Here is a 15,927-nt window from a genome sequence, read left to right on the forward strand (position 1 = left end):
CCCCGGCCCCTCCCGCCCCCGGGCCACGCCCCCTCCCGGCGTCAGGCCCCGCCCCCAAGGCGCTCTGCCGGGCGCCCATTGGTGGAAGCGGCGGCGGGGCGGGGCTGGCGGTGTATATGAAGGGGCGCGGCAGGTAGGGAGCGCGGTTGTTCGGTGCCGGGTGGTTTACGCGCGATCGTCGGCGCCGACGGCTGCCGCCGTCTGTCCGTCCGTCGGTCTGTCCGCCCGCGGTCGCTCCCCTTCTCCTCACCACCAGCCCCCCCCCCTCCTCCGCCGAACTAGCGCACCCAGACCTCCCCGTTGCCGCCGAGCCCGGCCGGGGCCTGCCGGCGCCGCCCGCCGAGGGCTAGAGCTTTCCCCGCCGCCGCTCGCCCGCCCGCCCGCTCGCCATGGCCCGCGGGAAGGCCAAGGACGGCGACGGCAACTGGAAGAAGTTCATCTGGAACTCGGAGAAGAAGGAGCTGCTGGGCCGCACCGGGGGCAGCTGGTGTGAGTGCCGGGCCGGGGACGGCGGGGCCGGGGGGCGGCGGCGATGCGGCGGGCACTGCAGCACGGCCCGCGGCGCCCCGCCTCCGCCGGCTGCGGCGGGGCTGCGGCCCCCGTGAGGGCGGACCGGCGGGGGGGCTCCTTCCCCCTCGCCCGGTGTCCCGTGGGTGGGGGGGGACACGCGGAACGGGGCGCGCTGCCGCCTGGGTGTGAGTTCAGGTGGGACCGGGGGCGAGGCGGGGTGGGCCCCCGGCTTCGGGATGGAGCCCGGGGCGGGCCGACCTTGGCGAGGGCGCCTCGTCCTTGGGTCTCCTTCCCCGGCGGCCGGCCTGGCTCGGGAGCATCGCCGTCGGGGGAGCCTGCCCTCCCGGCCGTCGTCTGCCTTGGACTTCAGGGTGGCTTCTCTTTTCCCCCCTCTTTTCTCTGGATAAAAGAAACCAAGCTAATTTTACCTCGTCGAGAGAGAATAATTGGCTTTTAATGCCTCTGCAAGGAGGAAGTGGCTATATGTGTGTCCGTGATTAAATGCTCATGATGTATTTATTAGTGTAAGTGCTCTTTATACAGCACCTAAGAGGCTTTTAACGTTTTCTTTACGCAAATAGACAGTCTTCCAGTTGCTACCAACCACAGCTGGTGTGCCACCCTTGCGATGTTGAATTCGGCTCCTGTTGTAATGGATCAGCCGGAGATACCACATCCGGAGCTGCCAGCTTTAGCTCTGGCAGGCGGGCGGACTAGAGCAGGCGTCTGCTGTGTCTTTATGTGAGCAGAATTGGGTTGTGGGTGCGCATGGATAGGTATTTTCTGCTTCTGAGGCACCAGGCAACTGCGCAGTGCTTCCAATGCAGAGGCTGAACTCCCAGAGTGCCTGTACCTATCTGCACAGGACTGATTTCCATTTGTGGAGTTGATCTGCAGGCTGATGATCCGATTCCTCTGTTATAAACCTACCTGTTGCGGGGAAGCTTTCATGTTCAGCCCTGTTGTGCTGGGTTGCTAGACCTGCTGTGTATTTTCTGAGACCTAGGAGTGGTTTTGACCTTTAAGGTGTCTTTGGCGTTAAGAGCATCCTGGCTGGGAACCTGATTAAATAAGCTACCTCCCAGCGTTTGCCTTTTGATGTTACAAAACTCAAAAGGCGTTACGCTGCAGACAACAGCATTAGTGTTTGGTTTGTTACAACAGCACCTCCTATGACCGTGCTCTGGAAAAAATTTCCACACATCCCTGACGTCACGGCCATTTGCTTTACGCTGCCTGGATACCAAAGAGTGCTTTTAACTCCTGGAGCACCGCGCTACTGCACCCAGCTCTGCCCACCAGCCCTGGCCACCTCGCCTGCCTCCAGTGCGTGTGAGGAAGACGAGAGGATGGAGTGCCTTTCTGACAGTGTCCCTTGGCCTCGTGTCGCTGGCTGTCCCTCCTGCTCGCCTGTCTTTCATAGACTTGAAAACAGCCAGAACCGCCTGCTTTCATTGGGGGGCTTCTCCGCTGATGGAGCTTTTTTTACAATGGGGCTGGGAGGGGAGGATGAATACTTCTACGTACTGCTTCCTCCCCTTCCCTTGTAGCTGGTCACTTCCAGTCCTTCAAATAAACCACCTCTTTTTTGTTTGGAATTAGATGAGGACAGTGTGAGGTCAGGCAGGCTCTCTTTCAAGTACGCTTTGCCCTGCTTGTTCCTGTAGCCTGATTAGCATATAGTTGCTTGGCATGGGCTGGTTTATCCTTCCCGTAGGCGGCCTGGTGATGCCTAGTACGGCATGTTACTGTGCAGTTAATCAGTTGAGATAATCCTTGTAAACTGGTAACTGATACCCAGAGCCTGAGCCATGCTGCGTCTCCAGGAGGCTCGTTCCCACATCCAAGATTATTCTAGGTGTCTCCCTTTAGAGCAAAACTAAATTCAGTCTCTCATTATGTAATTGACTTTTTAATTGGCATGGGCAGTGCTGGAGTGCCTTTGTAGACATACAAGGCTGGTAAACCTGCGGTACTGTGATGTGTCTGAGTACTTTCCTACGTTTGAGATTGAGTATTGGAGCTAATTTGGGCCTAAATTCTGCTCCTGTGGTCTCTAGTGGAGGTGACAGCCTGAATTACTAGGGGAGAACAGGCTTTACAATTGCTTGAAAAAGCAACTATAACAGTTACTGTAGACTCTCCTGGAAATTGGAGTCTTTGTGGCCCAGAGCTTTGTGGAATGGGTGTCATTCAGAGCACACCCATAGTATGGCTTCTTGCTGTTGGGCACTTGCTTGACTGGAAAGCTTGTCACCTGTGATAGTGTGTGATGGTAGCGTTGGGTCAGCTAAGGGACCCTTTAAAATGTGGAAGAACATGGTTTAATCTCACTGTTTTACAATCCCAAATCCTGATACGTGGATTTCTAGGTTTTCAGGGGCTCATGCTTCCAGCCCTCTAAGTGTCTGAAGCGACTTGTATTTTCTGTCTGTCTGCATCGGGGCATAATCTCACTGTTAAATACATGCCTCTGCCACAGGGCTTGCCATCTGAATTCAGTGTGCTGGGCTCTTCCTTGCAAGCGGCAAAGGGTGGAAATTTTGTCCTGAAATATGACAGCCTTGGGGGCTTAATTTGATGACTCTTTCTGTTTGTTTTCTCTTGCAGTTAAAATCCTCCTCTTCTATGTCATCTTCTACGGTTGCCTGGCAGGTATATTCATTGGGACCATCCAAGTGATGTTGCTCACTGTCAGTGAATTTGAGCCCAAATACCAGGACCGAGTGGCACCTCCAGGTAACTAAATAGGAGGCTGTGTTTGACTTGGTGCAGGCTATTCTGGGGAGGCGGGTTGGTTACTCACCTCAAGAAGGAGGATGAAATAAGCATGTCGTTGCTGCAACACATATTTGTAGGGGGTGGGTATGTTGTCAGCCTTCTGTGTTAACAGTACTGGGTCTTGAAGGCAATCCTGCTAGAATTAAAGGTTGCATCACATGAAATAGCCTCCTGTCTGAGAGGAGCCTGAACCTGGATTGCTGTTCTTCCTTTAAACTGAAGCAATGGAGTGAGGCCAAGAGGCTTCGCTTGGGATGAGCTGTGTGAAGAAGCTGGGTTCAGTTTTATTTTCTTCATAGCCACTGTGTTGCTGTGGGTAAGTGAAGGGGCAAAGTTAAAATGTTAGCTTCTTCTGTGAAACTGGGGTGTGCTGCAAGGAGGAGGGGGACCATACCAGTTCTGAAATTGTACTGGCCAACGCTGAGCTAGGCTGTGAGATCTAGAGGAGATGGTAGCATTTACTAATGGGTATTTTAACTGACTGTCGTGGGGGGTTGAAGGTGGGTGTTGTAGTTGCTGACGCACAACCTATATTTACTAGAAAAAGTAGATCTCTGATCAAAATTAAAATGATCACTCGAACGGTGTCTGTGGCCAGCCTGCCTTGGTTAGCGGCAAATGGAGTAACTAGCCCTTGCCGCAGGTTCCCCGCTCTGCCTTTCCAGGCTCTGCTGCGCTATCTGATTCCGGCTGCAGCCAGCGGCTGCTCAGTGTGGTGGGGGGAGCTGCGCAACTGCTGCTTTCCCACATTACAAATGACCTTGAGGCTGCCTGGCACTGGGGATGGCAACGATCTGTCTCCAGTTGCTCCGTAAAACAGTTCAGAAGCTTTTAATAACAGTGGTATTTAAGTGACAATTGTGAGGCTGATGGCTTGTAGCTACAGAAGTTGGCTCTGCTGTCATATGGTGTCTCAGAGCCACGCTGTCTGCAGTGCTATGCTGTGATTATTCCCTGCTCTAACAATGCAGGGCATGTTACCATCACCAAATGGTGTTGGATCTTGGCAAAGAATCATCTTTTTAGATGACTGCTTTTCCACCAGCACTTTTTAAAGGCGGAACAGAGACTGGAACTGCTGTGTTTAGTGTGTGGCACTTCTTAATGTAGCAGCATGGCTGGGGTAAATGGTGTCTTAAGCACTGGAAGTCACTGTTTCTGTCTCTGCAATGGGCTCTGACATTTGCAGGAAAGACTAAACAGTCACTGATACTGGCCAGAGCTGTTAGCTGCAACTGAAAAGCCAACATGGCTAATGGTGGAGTAGTTATTTTAATAATGTGTTTTTCCCCGGCTGTAGCCCAGTGGTCTCACCAGACGTGAAATAATTAGTGAAGAAGCCCATGGATCTTGGGTCACATCCAGACAGACCTGCTGTTTAGCCTGATGTCACATAATTACTCATTCTTGGTAAACTGTTTGCTTTTTGTGTAATAACAGTTTGCAATTCTAATTTCAAAGCAACTCTGTGGTAAAATTTCTGTGTAAGATTTCAGCCTGCAGAGGATTTTTATTCCTCTCTTAATTGAGTACTGCACCAGTTTTTCTGGGGCTTACCCTTTATTTAAACAAAAAAGTGAAATGAATTTCAAGATGCTCTTGTCATATGTACTACAGAAAACAAAATGGAGGAAGAATGAAAAGGTCATCAGGGATCTTTGTAATGGGCTTTCAGCACATGTGCTGAAATAGAGGGGAGCAAAATCCACCTCCTTGAATATCTGACAGTGGACAGCCCAAAAAACAAGGGTTTTCAACGAAGCTCTAACGGCACGCATGTACAGCTTCAAGGAGATGTTTACTAGTTAATAGCGCAGGGCATCATGTGAAGGCTCTTTCTACAGATGTGGACAAGCAAGGGGTAAGGCATAGTGGAGGTTAGGTCAGAACATCGAGTCCCTTCCTTGTCCTTTAGCAGAGCAGCCGTTAGACCACACTGAGTCAAAAATAGCCTTTTAATATGGGCTTTCAGAGATTGACACTGCAGTGAGTTGCTGCACGGTTGCGTTTGGGAGGTCAGCAGTCCCTGTATTCCCCTGCTGTGTAGGGCTCTCCCCTGCACTGCAAGCACAACTGCTCTTCTGGCAACGAACACGTGTGCGGGCATGTTCGCTCCTGCACTTGGTGAGCATCTAACTTGATTTTTCTGTGATGTGGGACCCCTACAGACTAAGAACTACATAAAACAGGGTGTTATGCAAGTCTAATTCCTAGTTCTTGTGGGAAGATTTGCAAGCCAAGTAAGTATATTGGCAGCTTGATAGAGCCCTGGATTTTCTAGGAAGCTAGAAAACCTGGTTTTATTCTCATTACAGTGCTCTGTCCTTCTTGGGCAAGTTACTGCTGTGTCAGCCAAAAATGGCTGGGAGAAGGGAAACTAGACTTTCCTTCAGGATTTGCAGGAGAAAAGGCTGTAGGGGCTGCTACAATCTCATTCTTGTTCTGAAATACAGCAGACTTCATAACAGCAGCGGAACCTGCAGGATGTTTTATTGAGTTATTGACATGTATAACAGTGAAAGCCATAAAGTGCTATTTTTGTAGCCAAGTGTCATTACTATGCTAATTGGTTTCTGCATTGAACACAACAGGAATGTTATGCAGGGCTTCAGGGCAAGCTGAGTTTTTTACCTTTCCATGATACTTTTTTCCTCCTCTTTTGTCTTGGGGTGGGGGAAGGGACAGTGCCGTTCACCTTCTTGTCCAGCCTTGCCATTGCGACAGCCCCAGCTCCCAGTTCCACGTGTGCTGCAGGCTCGGACTCTGCTTTAAGCACAGAGGACTTATCCTGCTAATAGGGAAGGATGAGGATATTGCCTTTTAAAGACAGTGTACTGGATGTTTTTTAAAAAAAAAATCCTCCTCCCCTTCCCCACCCCAATATAAATTGGGCTGTGTATCCTGCCATCTTGTGGTGTGCATCCTGTGAAACACAGCATCCTGTCACTAGGGCTGGTGCAGGGGCGAGAGGGCTCACTGCTGCCTAAGGCTCTAAGTGGCAGCTGGAAGAATCCCTGCTCAAGCCAGGGGATTTTAGGTGTCCCCTGGCCAGGATGTGCCTGGGCAGTGAGCGTATCGTGGAAAAGGCTGCTTTGGTGTCTGTTCCCCACTTGCCTTATTTAGCTCGGAGAACAGCTGGGAGGTGGCAGGAAAGCCCCAAGGAGTGTATGCCACCTCCTGTGAAGGAGCACTCTTCTGCTTCTGTTGCTCTTGCTGTCTCAATACCTACATTTGGAAAATACCTCTGAATCTCAAGCTCCAGGGATGTTCTCTGCCAAGCAGATTTTGCTGCATTTGTGGAAAATTTGCACCTGCTTTTTGCACATCGCACATGAGGTAGAGGGTGACGGGAAGCTTGGAAGGGCATCGCTTGGTATGAGGCTTTTGAAGTCTATCCTCATTTAGTGAGCTGTGGGGATGGCAAATAGAAATGGTGTAGTGAGCACTCAGTGTGTCGTCTGTGTCATCCCAGGAGTGTTCAGACTCATTCTGAACCAAGATTACAGGGTACTTGGAAATGAGCATTGCATGATGAAGCAAGAGTGGCTACTACGGACTTACACAACCATTCCTAATAACAAGCCTGACCTCCCACTTCTGGTTTCTTCCTCTTCGCCCTCAGGACACTGTTTTTCCTGAAGTCTTGCTCCTGCAGCTTAGAATGATAAAGTCCATGTGTAAAAGCTGGTTTTAAATGAAGTTGAATAAATGTGATTTTTAAATTTTTAATCTGTGGTAGTGTCTTGGAAGTAGAACTGTAGCTGAAAAAAACCCCGTTACTTTACATGATTTTTTTTTGGCTTTTGGTATCTCTGTACACCCAGAGAGTTAGAAAGCCAACAGAGGGTGGTATCTGTTACCAAGTCAAGGCATCACACATTTATGTGGACAACGTCATCAAGTGAAGACAAGAATCATATTTCCTAGCAATGTAATCTTAAGAGCCAATTGCAGAAATTTTTTCTAAAGTAGTTTGTCAGTATTTTAGCCATAAGTTACTTGGTTCTTCCACATGTGAAGAACAGCATCACCACACATGCCACCACGGTGTATCTCTGTGGTAACAGCATGAGATGCACAACTTGGGCAAACAGATGATAGCCTGAAGATGGGGACAGCGTTGCTTAGACTCCTGCCTATGAAAGCACTTGAGGCTTTGTTTCTTTTCCCTCATAGGGCTTGCTTATGAATGGCTTCCTCATGTGCATGAAGACCCTAAGAGGCTTATTCATCCCTGCACTTTATGGCAGCCACATACTTCCTTGGGTGTCTGGCAACCCATGGGAGGTAGCACTGGAATGGCTTAGCTTTAATTTTTTTTCTAGTCCCTACTTGCTTCTCTGCCCCTAATGGGGATGAGAGAAGGTTTCAGGTTACAGATGTGTTCTGCAGAGGTTACCTCCTTGTGTCAGATCAAATAAACTTTTTTTTTAAACAAGATTGCTTAAGAAGGGTTCTGTGATAATGCTGTTCTGATAACAGCACTGAAGCCTTTATTCTAGCTATGGGATGTACAGGTGGAAAACAAGGAAGGAAATGAGAGATCTGTGCGTAGGGTTTTGTCTGGTCAGTTGCAGGCATGTGAGAATGGAGATTGTGGTGGAAGCCAGCAATATGTTTTTAATCAGGGTAAAGCTCTTTGTAACAGGCCTTTCATCTTCACAAAGATTTACTTCCTTGCATCCTAAGTGGGAAGATTGATCTCCACTTTGCTCTTGTCCTAAACAAAGTAAGTACCTGCTGTACCAAAGCTCAGTCTGGTTTATCCAAGTTCCTGTAAATGCCCAAAGTTTGGCTGAAGCAGCCCAGCTATGGCCACAGGCCGAGTCTACCTGTCGGGAAGGGTTGTTCTCTTGTGCTGGCTGCTGGAGCAGCTGTACAGAGGTGCTGTTTGGGCTTCAGTGCCGTTCTGCAAAGATTTGCAAGACAGGGGTCCTTTGGATGGCATCTGTTCTTCCAACCAAGTCACTTGTCTCAAGTAAAAGCCAGCCCTCTGCCCATATCAGTGGTCAGGCTCTCCGAACCAGAGAACAGGGATATTCTGCTAGGTGGCTTTTCCACACTGCAGGGTGTGTATTGCTGACCTTCCCTCGCCCGTGCATGAAGGCAGCCATGCAGACATGGCATTACCTTGGACAAAGTAAAGACATAGAGGTGGGGAGTTCCTTGGTTGAAGAGGTCCTGAGCAAAACTAGTAGTTTAACTGCCCGACCGAAGCTTAGCAAGCCTGGCCAAGCTTTCTTGGGTTTTATATTTATACATTTGAATGTATAATATACCTGTAACTTGAACTCTGGAAAAGGCAGAGCCAGGAGAGGAACCAAGGCCTGCCTTGGCTGCAATTCCAGATAGCCACTTCAAGTGACTCTGAGCCTAGTGCTTCCCAGCTGAGTGGTAACTTGAGGAGGATTTGGCAGGATGGGGTTGAACTCCCTTACTGAAATTGAACCAGGCTTATTTTATATATATATTTATAACTGTTTGTGAAGCAGGAATGCAAGTAATTGCTTGAAAAGAGGCTGAAAGCCACTGACTTTGGAGGGTAGGACATAATTCTTCTAGCGGAGTAGGAAGTTGCTTCTACACTCTTAACACTCAACCTGGTCAATTTGTACCAGAGGGAGTTTTGAGCAGTTAAAGCTGCTTCCTGGAATAAAACTTGAAACCCCAAGCTACTCACTGGGTGTCTCGCTATCTTTGGCTACTAGGAGCTGCGTTTAGGGGAACAAAGCTAATCTTTGTCCTAGGTTACAAATTCCAACTCAGTGGGTAGCGGGGGCGGGGGGAGTGGTGAACTGGCTTGAGGAGGGACTAAGCAAAAGTACTGAAGTGGCTTTGGAAAAATCGCTGGAGTCACAAGCTCCTGCGGGCGGGGGCCAGGCGGCTAAGCTGCCTGAGTCTTGCACCGGGAGAACTTGTTGGCAGCAGGCCTGTTCTGAAAGTTGTCAAAGCAAATGCTGCTCCGCTGCTTTTTTTTCTTGTTCTTGCTAAAACAAAGATGACAAACAGAACAGAAGTCAAGACCTCAACAATTACAGTGGCTACCGCAAAAGCAGCATGACCTCCAGTTCCCATTACTTTAAATAAGTGTTAGCCATGCATCAATGCAGTCAATTAAAATGTGACCTAAACATCACGCAGGGGCAACTATTTCCAAGTCACATAATGAAAAGCAAAGGGGTTGGCACTTTTCATCATCTGTAGGCAGTACTTGTACCTAGTCCCTTCTATTCTCTGTTTATTTTTTTTCTGTTCATCGTCCCAAAGTCAAAAGCAGAGCTTCTTACGCAGCCCAGAATCTAGGACAGCCTTTTAAACGTATCTCCTGTGTGGTGGTATTTCCTGCTCCCCTACTTGGTGATAAGCTGCTGATTGGAGAGCTCAGAAGGCTACTTCTGCAATCAGAAATACCTGCTTACAGAGTGAAAAGACCAGAGAAATCAAGCCTGATTGCTTGAATGAATGAATCAATGAACTTCCTGAGTGGGAAAATGTCCCCTGCCCTGCAGCCTAGAGGGAGACTATGCAAAGGCAACGTGGATTACAGCCCACAGAGACCATACCTGACTTGGGGAACCTCTCATTTTATTGTGAGGGCTTGTGAGTGGGCAGCTCTGACTTTTATCCTAAACACATAGAATGTTTTGCAGACTTTCAAGTCAACCTATTAGGCTTCTGTGAGACTTTATTGTGTGTGGTGGGTCTCACATGCAGACCGCTTCCCTTTTGTCCTTGGGGAGGAGGCAGAAGTGGGCAGGGGACCTGTGGTTGACTGTTTTTCTTGAGGAAAACCTTTGACTTATAGCCTCCCTTCTGGATTCGGTGATTTTTATCTGCTTAGTGATGCAAACATCATGACGAATATTCCAGACTGTTGTTGGAAAGAGGAGATAAGAGCCTGTCAGAGCCTCCCCTCTAGTGAGCTTAAGCTGTTCTGTGCAAGTCCTGAAGTCTGAAAAATATAGAGATTATTAGAATGAGTTACGATCTGGGTGTGAGTTGCATTGCCCGGAGGCTGTGCAACTCAAGGTGTACTTATGTTTTCTTCCTGGTTTTGCTTTTCTTAGGACTGACTCAAATCCCCCAGGTACAAAAGACAGAAATTTCCTTTACTGCCTCCGATCCCAGAAGTTTTGACGTGTATGTGAAGAACCTTGAGAAGTTCCTAAAGGACTACAGTGCTGATCAGCAAACTGAAAACATCATATTTCAGGACTGTGGGGGTAAGTCTCGATTGTTTCCTGCAGCTGAGGCCTCTGACCAATGCCCCTGCGTCAGGTCTGTCGGAAGCTGAGAATGAGCAGCAGCAGTCGATCTCTGTCTTTGGCTGTTCCTTTATTGCAGCTAACGGCATGTGGGTAACCTGGCAGGCTCTGGTTTCAGTCATACGGCCACTCATTAAACGATTAGTTTGGACAGACCAGACTTACCCAGGGATGTACTAGAAGCTTATTGTAGGGGTTATACGGTTGGGAACTCCCGGATTTCACTTGGAGAAAGTTGTAGCTGACTCTAAAAAGCACCTGGTGCTGACCTTATTCTCTCTGAAACCCATGGTGGGTCTTACTGACGCCTTTGCTAAAGCCAGTGTCCATCCTCTTGATGCAATGCAGCAAAACGTCCGGGAGATATTAACCTTCAATATGTAATAATGTGGAATAAGACTATTGCCTCATAGGCTGTGCATGTAAAATCTGAGGGGAACCAGCTTGTAAAACCTGACTAAAAAGAAAAAATATCTGAGCCAGTGGATTACAGATGTGTGCGTTCTCTTGTAGTCTGGAAGAATCCTCAGTTAAAAAATAAAACCCCCACCAACTTGCTGGTCTGGGACCAGCCCACATGTGGGGGGTCCTGGGTGGAGGTCTGTGGTGTCACTTACCTCCTTGGACGAGGGGGAAATCCCAACTACACAGTGAAGCACAGCTGTTGCTGTTCCTGACAAGCAAAAGGTCATGCTGCATATGGTTGTCTTTTCATTCCCCTACCACAACAGACATACCTACCGATTACAAAGAGAGAGGACAATATAATGATGCCCAGGGCCAGAAGAAGGTCTGCAAATTCAAACGTGAATGGCTGGAAAACTGTTCTGGAATAAATGATCCCACCTTTGGGTACAGGGATGGCAAACCATGCATCCTCATCAAGCTCAACAGAATTATCGGCTTCAAACCTAAGGCAAGTATCTCTTTGCTTTCTAGTAGAAGCTACTGATCAGGAGGAGGAGTTGGCTGCAGATTTGCAGTGCCTTCTTTTCTGCCTCTGGAGAGAGATCGGTATTAAACCCCTCCTGGAGAGGAGAAATTGTGAGACGATTTGAGTAACTGGCTTTAAAAACACTTTTTATTAATAAGCAATGAAAACTGCACGCCGCAGGTTGGTAACAAGTAGCAATGAACCTCACAGTGCAAACTCCTGGGTATTTATCTGGTAACTTCTGAACCTGCCAACTGAATTGATCTAACGGGGTATTTTCTTCAAATGATAAAACCCATTTTAAGTTCCCGTGTGCTTCCGCAGGACTGTCCCAGACCAGCTCTGTCTGTAATAAGATCAGTACGTTGTGTATGCCCCAATCTACTCCATTCTTTCCTCAGGCGGTGTAGAGTTGCCTGCTTTGCTAAAACCATTTAATTAAATGAAGTTGTGCTAATATTCGCTATCAGGCTGATACATAGTCTATAAATCATAAACTACATCTGAGAGTCAGGCACAGCTCTCACTGCAAGAAAGGTGAGGAGATCTTTAGGTTATTTAAGGCAGTTTTCCAGATGCTGTAGGATGCCCCTCACCCACCTGCTCTGCGCTGCAGCCGAAGGGATGTTTGCAGTAATGCTGAGGGACGGTGATCTGGACAGGAACAGCTTTTACATCTAGTTTTTTCCCCAATGCATTTACATGCCAAAACATTCTTTAAGAATTCAGTGGCGGAGCACATGTTATTGAATCAGGTGCTGTGCAAAACCTGCTAGTCCATCTTCTGGATGGAAAACAGTGCAAACGGTGCACCAAGCCACCTTCACCACCCTCCGTCAGTGCAGTCAAGGATGGGGAATGGTGCTGTCTAGCTAATGTGCTTTGAGAAACATTTTCCTTCGATGGGAGCCTGCCCTGTACTAAAAGAAACTAGTTGAATTTTGGCTTATCTGGTCCAGGGTGGAAGCAGTGGGTGCGTGTTGGCAGGAGCGTGCTGTGCTTGGTGCGTGGTGGTTGTGGGACAACAGAAGTTGCGCATGTTTGACTGGGGAAGAGAAAGGTTTGGTGTGTTCCTCTCTTTGCCACAGAGCTCCGAAGAGCTCCAGACCGCACTAGACAGAAGGGTCTAGTCAAGGAATGGCTTTACATGTTTCATTTAGAAATGACGCATGCATCCAGGGCACTGTTTGTTTTCCTTGTGCCACGCCCCAGCAGAGACCCTACAGCTCTTGGGCTGGGCAAGGTGTGTGTAAAGCAGATCTGAGACCTGCAAGGCTGTGAAGCAACATCACCACACTTGCTGAGAGACCAAAGAAGAGCACCAGAGTCAGCACTCCCACCTTCCCCTGACATAATCAGAGCCTTGGTCCTTCCCTGTAGGAAGTTCAGACACGTCGGGGTGTGACTGCCACTCTTCGTTCTTTCTTGTGCGTTTCCAGTCCTGGCTGCGCTCACCTGGCAGGCAGGTGGCAAATCCTCCAGCAGCACGTCTCCCCCGCCACTGCCTGGGCTTTGCACGAACAAGCCCCGCTAACCTGCACTCTGCAGTGAAACGCTCTCCCCAGGGCACCACGAAATGGAAAACAGCCTGATTGCTTTCATTGGTATCCGCAGCAGTAAAGCTGTAAGAACAGACAACAGCTCTGCTTGGGTTAAGTCCTCCAGCTTCTAGATGGGTTATGCTGCGTGTCTGCCCCAAGAGCCACCACTGAGAGCTGTTGCCTCTGAAACTGAGCTAGAAGGGATGGCGTTTAATGGTGCATGTTTGGTACCACCAAGCTTTGCTGCTGCAAAGGTGCTGCAGTCTGCAGAGATGTGCCCGGTGCATAACATCCCCTTGTTTTGGGTTCTTCTTCTAGGCCCCTGTAAATGAGAGCCTCCCTCCAGAGATTATGGCAAAATACAGCCCGTATCTCATCCCTGTCCACTGCGCTGCCAAGGTAAGTTGAAATACAATAGAGCGAGTTGGGACACTGCAGGGGAAGGCTATCTGTCCAAGTGTAGTGACACACACACACACTCACCCACACACACACACACCCCCACTCTGCCTTTTTGAACACACCAGGGGTGGGTCTTTCTTGGGATATCTCCCCCTTCGGAACAGGAATTTCTTAGAGCCCCACTGGTGACAAATGACAGCGAGCTCTGCCCTCACAGGGAGGGGTAAAAACAGGGCCGGATGGCAAATGGTATCCTTAAAAGTAGCTGTTCGGACCTCCGAGTGCTGTACCGGAGCCCTTAGCAGAGATGGCTGAAAGAAAAGGACTCCAGGGAAGCGGTATTTTACTTGGCATTGTAAAGCAGCTGAGAAACAGCAGATATTGTTTTCTTTTTTAGCCAAAGATATTGCATTGGTCAGACAGGAACCCGTGGTGACTTCTGAATGCGTAAATGGTTGCGTTTTTAGATAATGAAAAGCCCTTTCCCTGGCCAGCGTGTGCTGGGAGGTGCTCATTGTGTAGCTGCTGGTTAGAGACCGCTTAAGCGTCCTTTCCACCACTGTGACCGTCCTTGTGCTGTCAAGACAAGGCTCAGCGGTGACCAAAGAGGGCCCGCCGTCTTGGTGAAAAAACAGATGCTGCCAGGGAAAGGGGCTACCAAAGGTAGACTTTGGGTGATGGTCATCGTTTGTTCTTCCTTTTCCTGCCTCCCTAGAGAGAGGACGATGTCGACAAAATAGGCACAGTGGAGTACTACGGGATGGGCGGCTACCCTGGCTTTGGCCTGCAGTACTACCCCTACTACGGCAAGCTGCTGCAGCCGCGGTACCTGCAGCCGCTGGTGGCTGTGCAGTTCACCAACCTGACCTACGACGTGGAGGTGCGTGTGGAATGCAGGGCCTACGGGCAGAACATCCAGTACAGCGACAAAGACCGCTTCCAGGGACGCTTTGATATTAAATTTGACATAAAAAGCAGCTGATCGTAAGCACACAACTCCCTCCGCCCCACCCCCCAGCCATTTAAAAAGGTTAAAAAAAAAAAAAAAAAAGAACAAAAAAGAAAACCTACTAGTCTTGAACAAACTGTCATACGTATGGGACCTACACGTAATCTATATGCTTTACACTAGCTTTCTGCATTTACTAGGTTAGAATGTAAACAAAGTGTAGCAATAGCGACAAATATTTATTCTACTGTAAATGACAAAAGAAGAGAAAAATTGAGCCTTGGGACATGCCCATTTTTACTGTAAATTATGATTCCATAACTGACTTGTAGTAAGCAGTGTTTCTGGCCCCTAAGTATTGCTGCCTTGTGTATTTTATTTAGTGTACAGTACTATAGGTGCATACTCTGGTCATTTTTCAAGCCATGTATTGTATCTGTTTTCTACTTCTTGTGAGCAAAGACTTTTGCTGTCCAAGGTGTAAATACTCAATGGGACTAGAACTGGCATGATACTTCTCATTATTTTGTTCCTTTTCAAAGAAAGGCCCACCCGTGAGACTATATTTAACAGCACTCCATACGGCTTCTGACTTTCTGTGGTGTTAGGGTATTTTATTTGGAGGGGTGGCAGGGGAAACTAACTTAAGTGTGAAGTTAAAGAGAGTAGATGATTGTGTACTGTGCTTTGTAGTGAATGCTGTCTCTCTCTCCACCTTCTCCCTCATCCTCCAGTATGTTGTGTGAGAGACCGGGTCAGACTATCACTCTCCTCAGTGATAGGCATAACTTTGCTTTGTATTTTTTTCCTTTTTTTTTTTTCTTTTTTTCCTTGCTGGAGGCATCGCACACTGTGGTGCTAATGTCTTTATTGAATGTTTTAACCATTTTCATGGTGGAAGAATTTTATATTTATGCAGTTGTACAATTTTATTTTTTCTGCAAGAAAGTGTAATGTATGAAATAAACCAAAGTCACATGTTTGAAAATAAATCTTTATTTTAAACTTTATAAAAGCAATGCAGTACCCCATAGAATGGTGTTAAATGTTGTCTAAAGTGCAAAACTCTATGTTCTAACATGTTATAATAGCCAGGAGTACAGTGCTCTTGTTGATCTTGTATTTCAGTCAGGTTGAAACATTGGACAAATAAATGAACGAACACACCGGTCTGTGTGCGTGTCTCTTGCCTGGGTCGAGGACGGAGGCAGTTAGTTGTCCAGAATCTTGAAGAAGTACTGCACCTATTTCAAACAGAACATATGTCTTTATCATTCCCAGGCTGCCTCAGCAGAAGGCAGTTGAAACATGCATTAGGATTGCCTTAAATTGCTGCTCCCACCTGTCAGCAAAGGTGTTATGCACCAGCTCTAGAAGAGCCTGGTTTTGGTGTCAGGGCTTCGTTTTCCCCTGAGCTGCCTTAGAGGCAGCTGAGGCGCGCCTGCCTGTGCTCACCAGAGTCAGGAACCCAAAAAGGCTTCGGCATATTCATGGTTAGTGCAAGGTCTCTGTGGCTGGAGGCTCAGGCCACGTGTTCTAGTAGTA

General features: G+C 48.2%; 2 protein-coding genes across 6 annotated transcripts in view; one reads left to right on the top strand and one right to left on the bottom strand.

Annotated features, from left to right (window-relative positions):
• Nucleotides 1-112: 112 nt before the first annotated feature.
• ATP1B1 (ATPase Na+/K+ transporting subunit beta 1) lies at nucleotides 113-15,548 on the top strand. The gene is made up of 6 exons (XM_075105955.1): nucleotides 113-489; nucleotides 3,121-3,249; nucleotides 10,359-10,514; nucleotides 11,288-11,472; nucleotides 13,350-13,430; nucleotides 14,149-15,548. The coding sequence occupies exons 1-6, from the start codon at nucleotides 390-392 to the stop codon at nucleotides 14,413-14,415; spliced, it is 918 nt and encodes a 305-aa protein (XP_074962056.1). The 5' UTR covers nucleotides 113-389; the 3' UTR covers nucleotides 14,416-15,548.
• Nucleotides 15,125-15,927, bottom strand: part of NME7 (NME/NM23 family member 7) — a 100,463-nt gene continuing 99,660 nt past the window's right edge. For 4 of the 5 annotated variants that reach the window (XM_075105942.1, XM_075105910.1, XM_075105933.1 and 1 more), the window contains one exon: nucleotides 15,125-15,626. In XM_075105942.1, the coding sequence (XP_074962043.1) occupies nucleotides 15,594-15,626 (33 nt within the window). In that variant the 3' untranslated portion in view covers nucleotides 15,125-15,593. The remainder of the gene's footprint in view (nucleotides 15,627-15,927) is intronic. The other variant, XR_012662569.1, reaches the window with a different exon arrangement.

This window comes from Phalacrocorax aristotelis, chromosome 1 (assembly GCF_949628215.1).
Source record: "Phalacrocorax aristotelis chromosome 1, bGulAri2.1, whole genome shotgun sequence".
Taxonomy (NCBI): Eukaryota; Metazoa; Chordata; class Aves; order Suliformes; family Phalacrocoracidae; genus Phalacrocorax; species Phalacrocorax aristotelis.

What these genes read in the sequence shown, in the direction of transcription:
- ATP1B1 (XM_075105955.1), top strand. Translation starts at nt 390, where the DNA reads ATGGCCCGCGGGAAGGCCAAGGACGGCGACGGCAACTGGAAGAAGTTC. An exon ending in CCGCACCGGGGGCAGCTGGT is followed by an intron (nt 490 to 3,120) that starts GTGAGTGCCGGG and finishes TTTCTCTTGCAG; the next exon opens with TTAAAATCCTCCTCTTCTAT. An exon ending in CATATTTCAGGACTGTGGGG is followed by an intron (nt 10,515 to 11,287) that starts GTAAGTCTCGAT and finishes CTACCACAACAG; the next exon opens with ACATACCTACCGATTACAAA.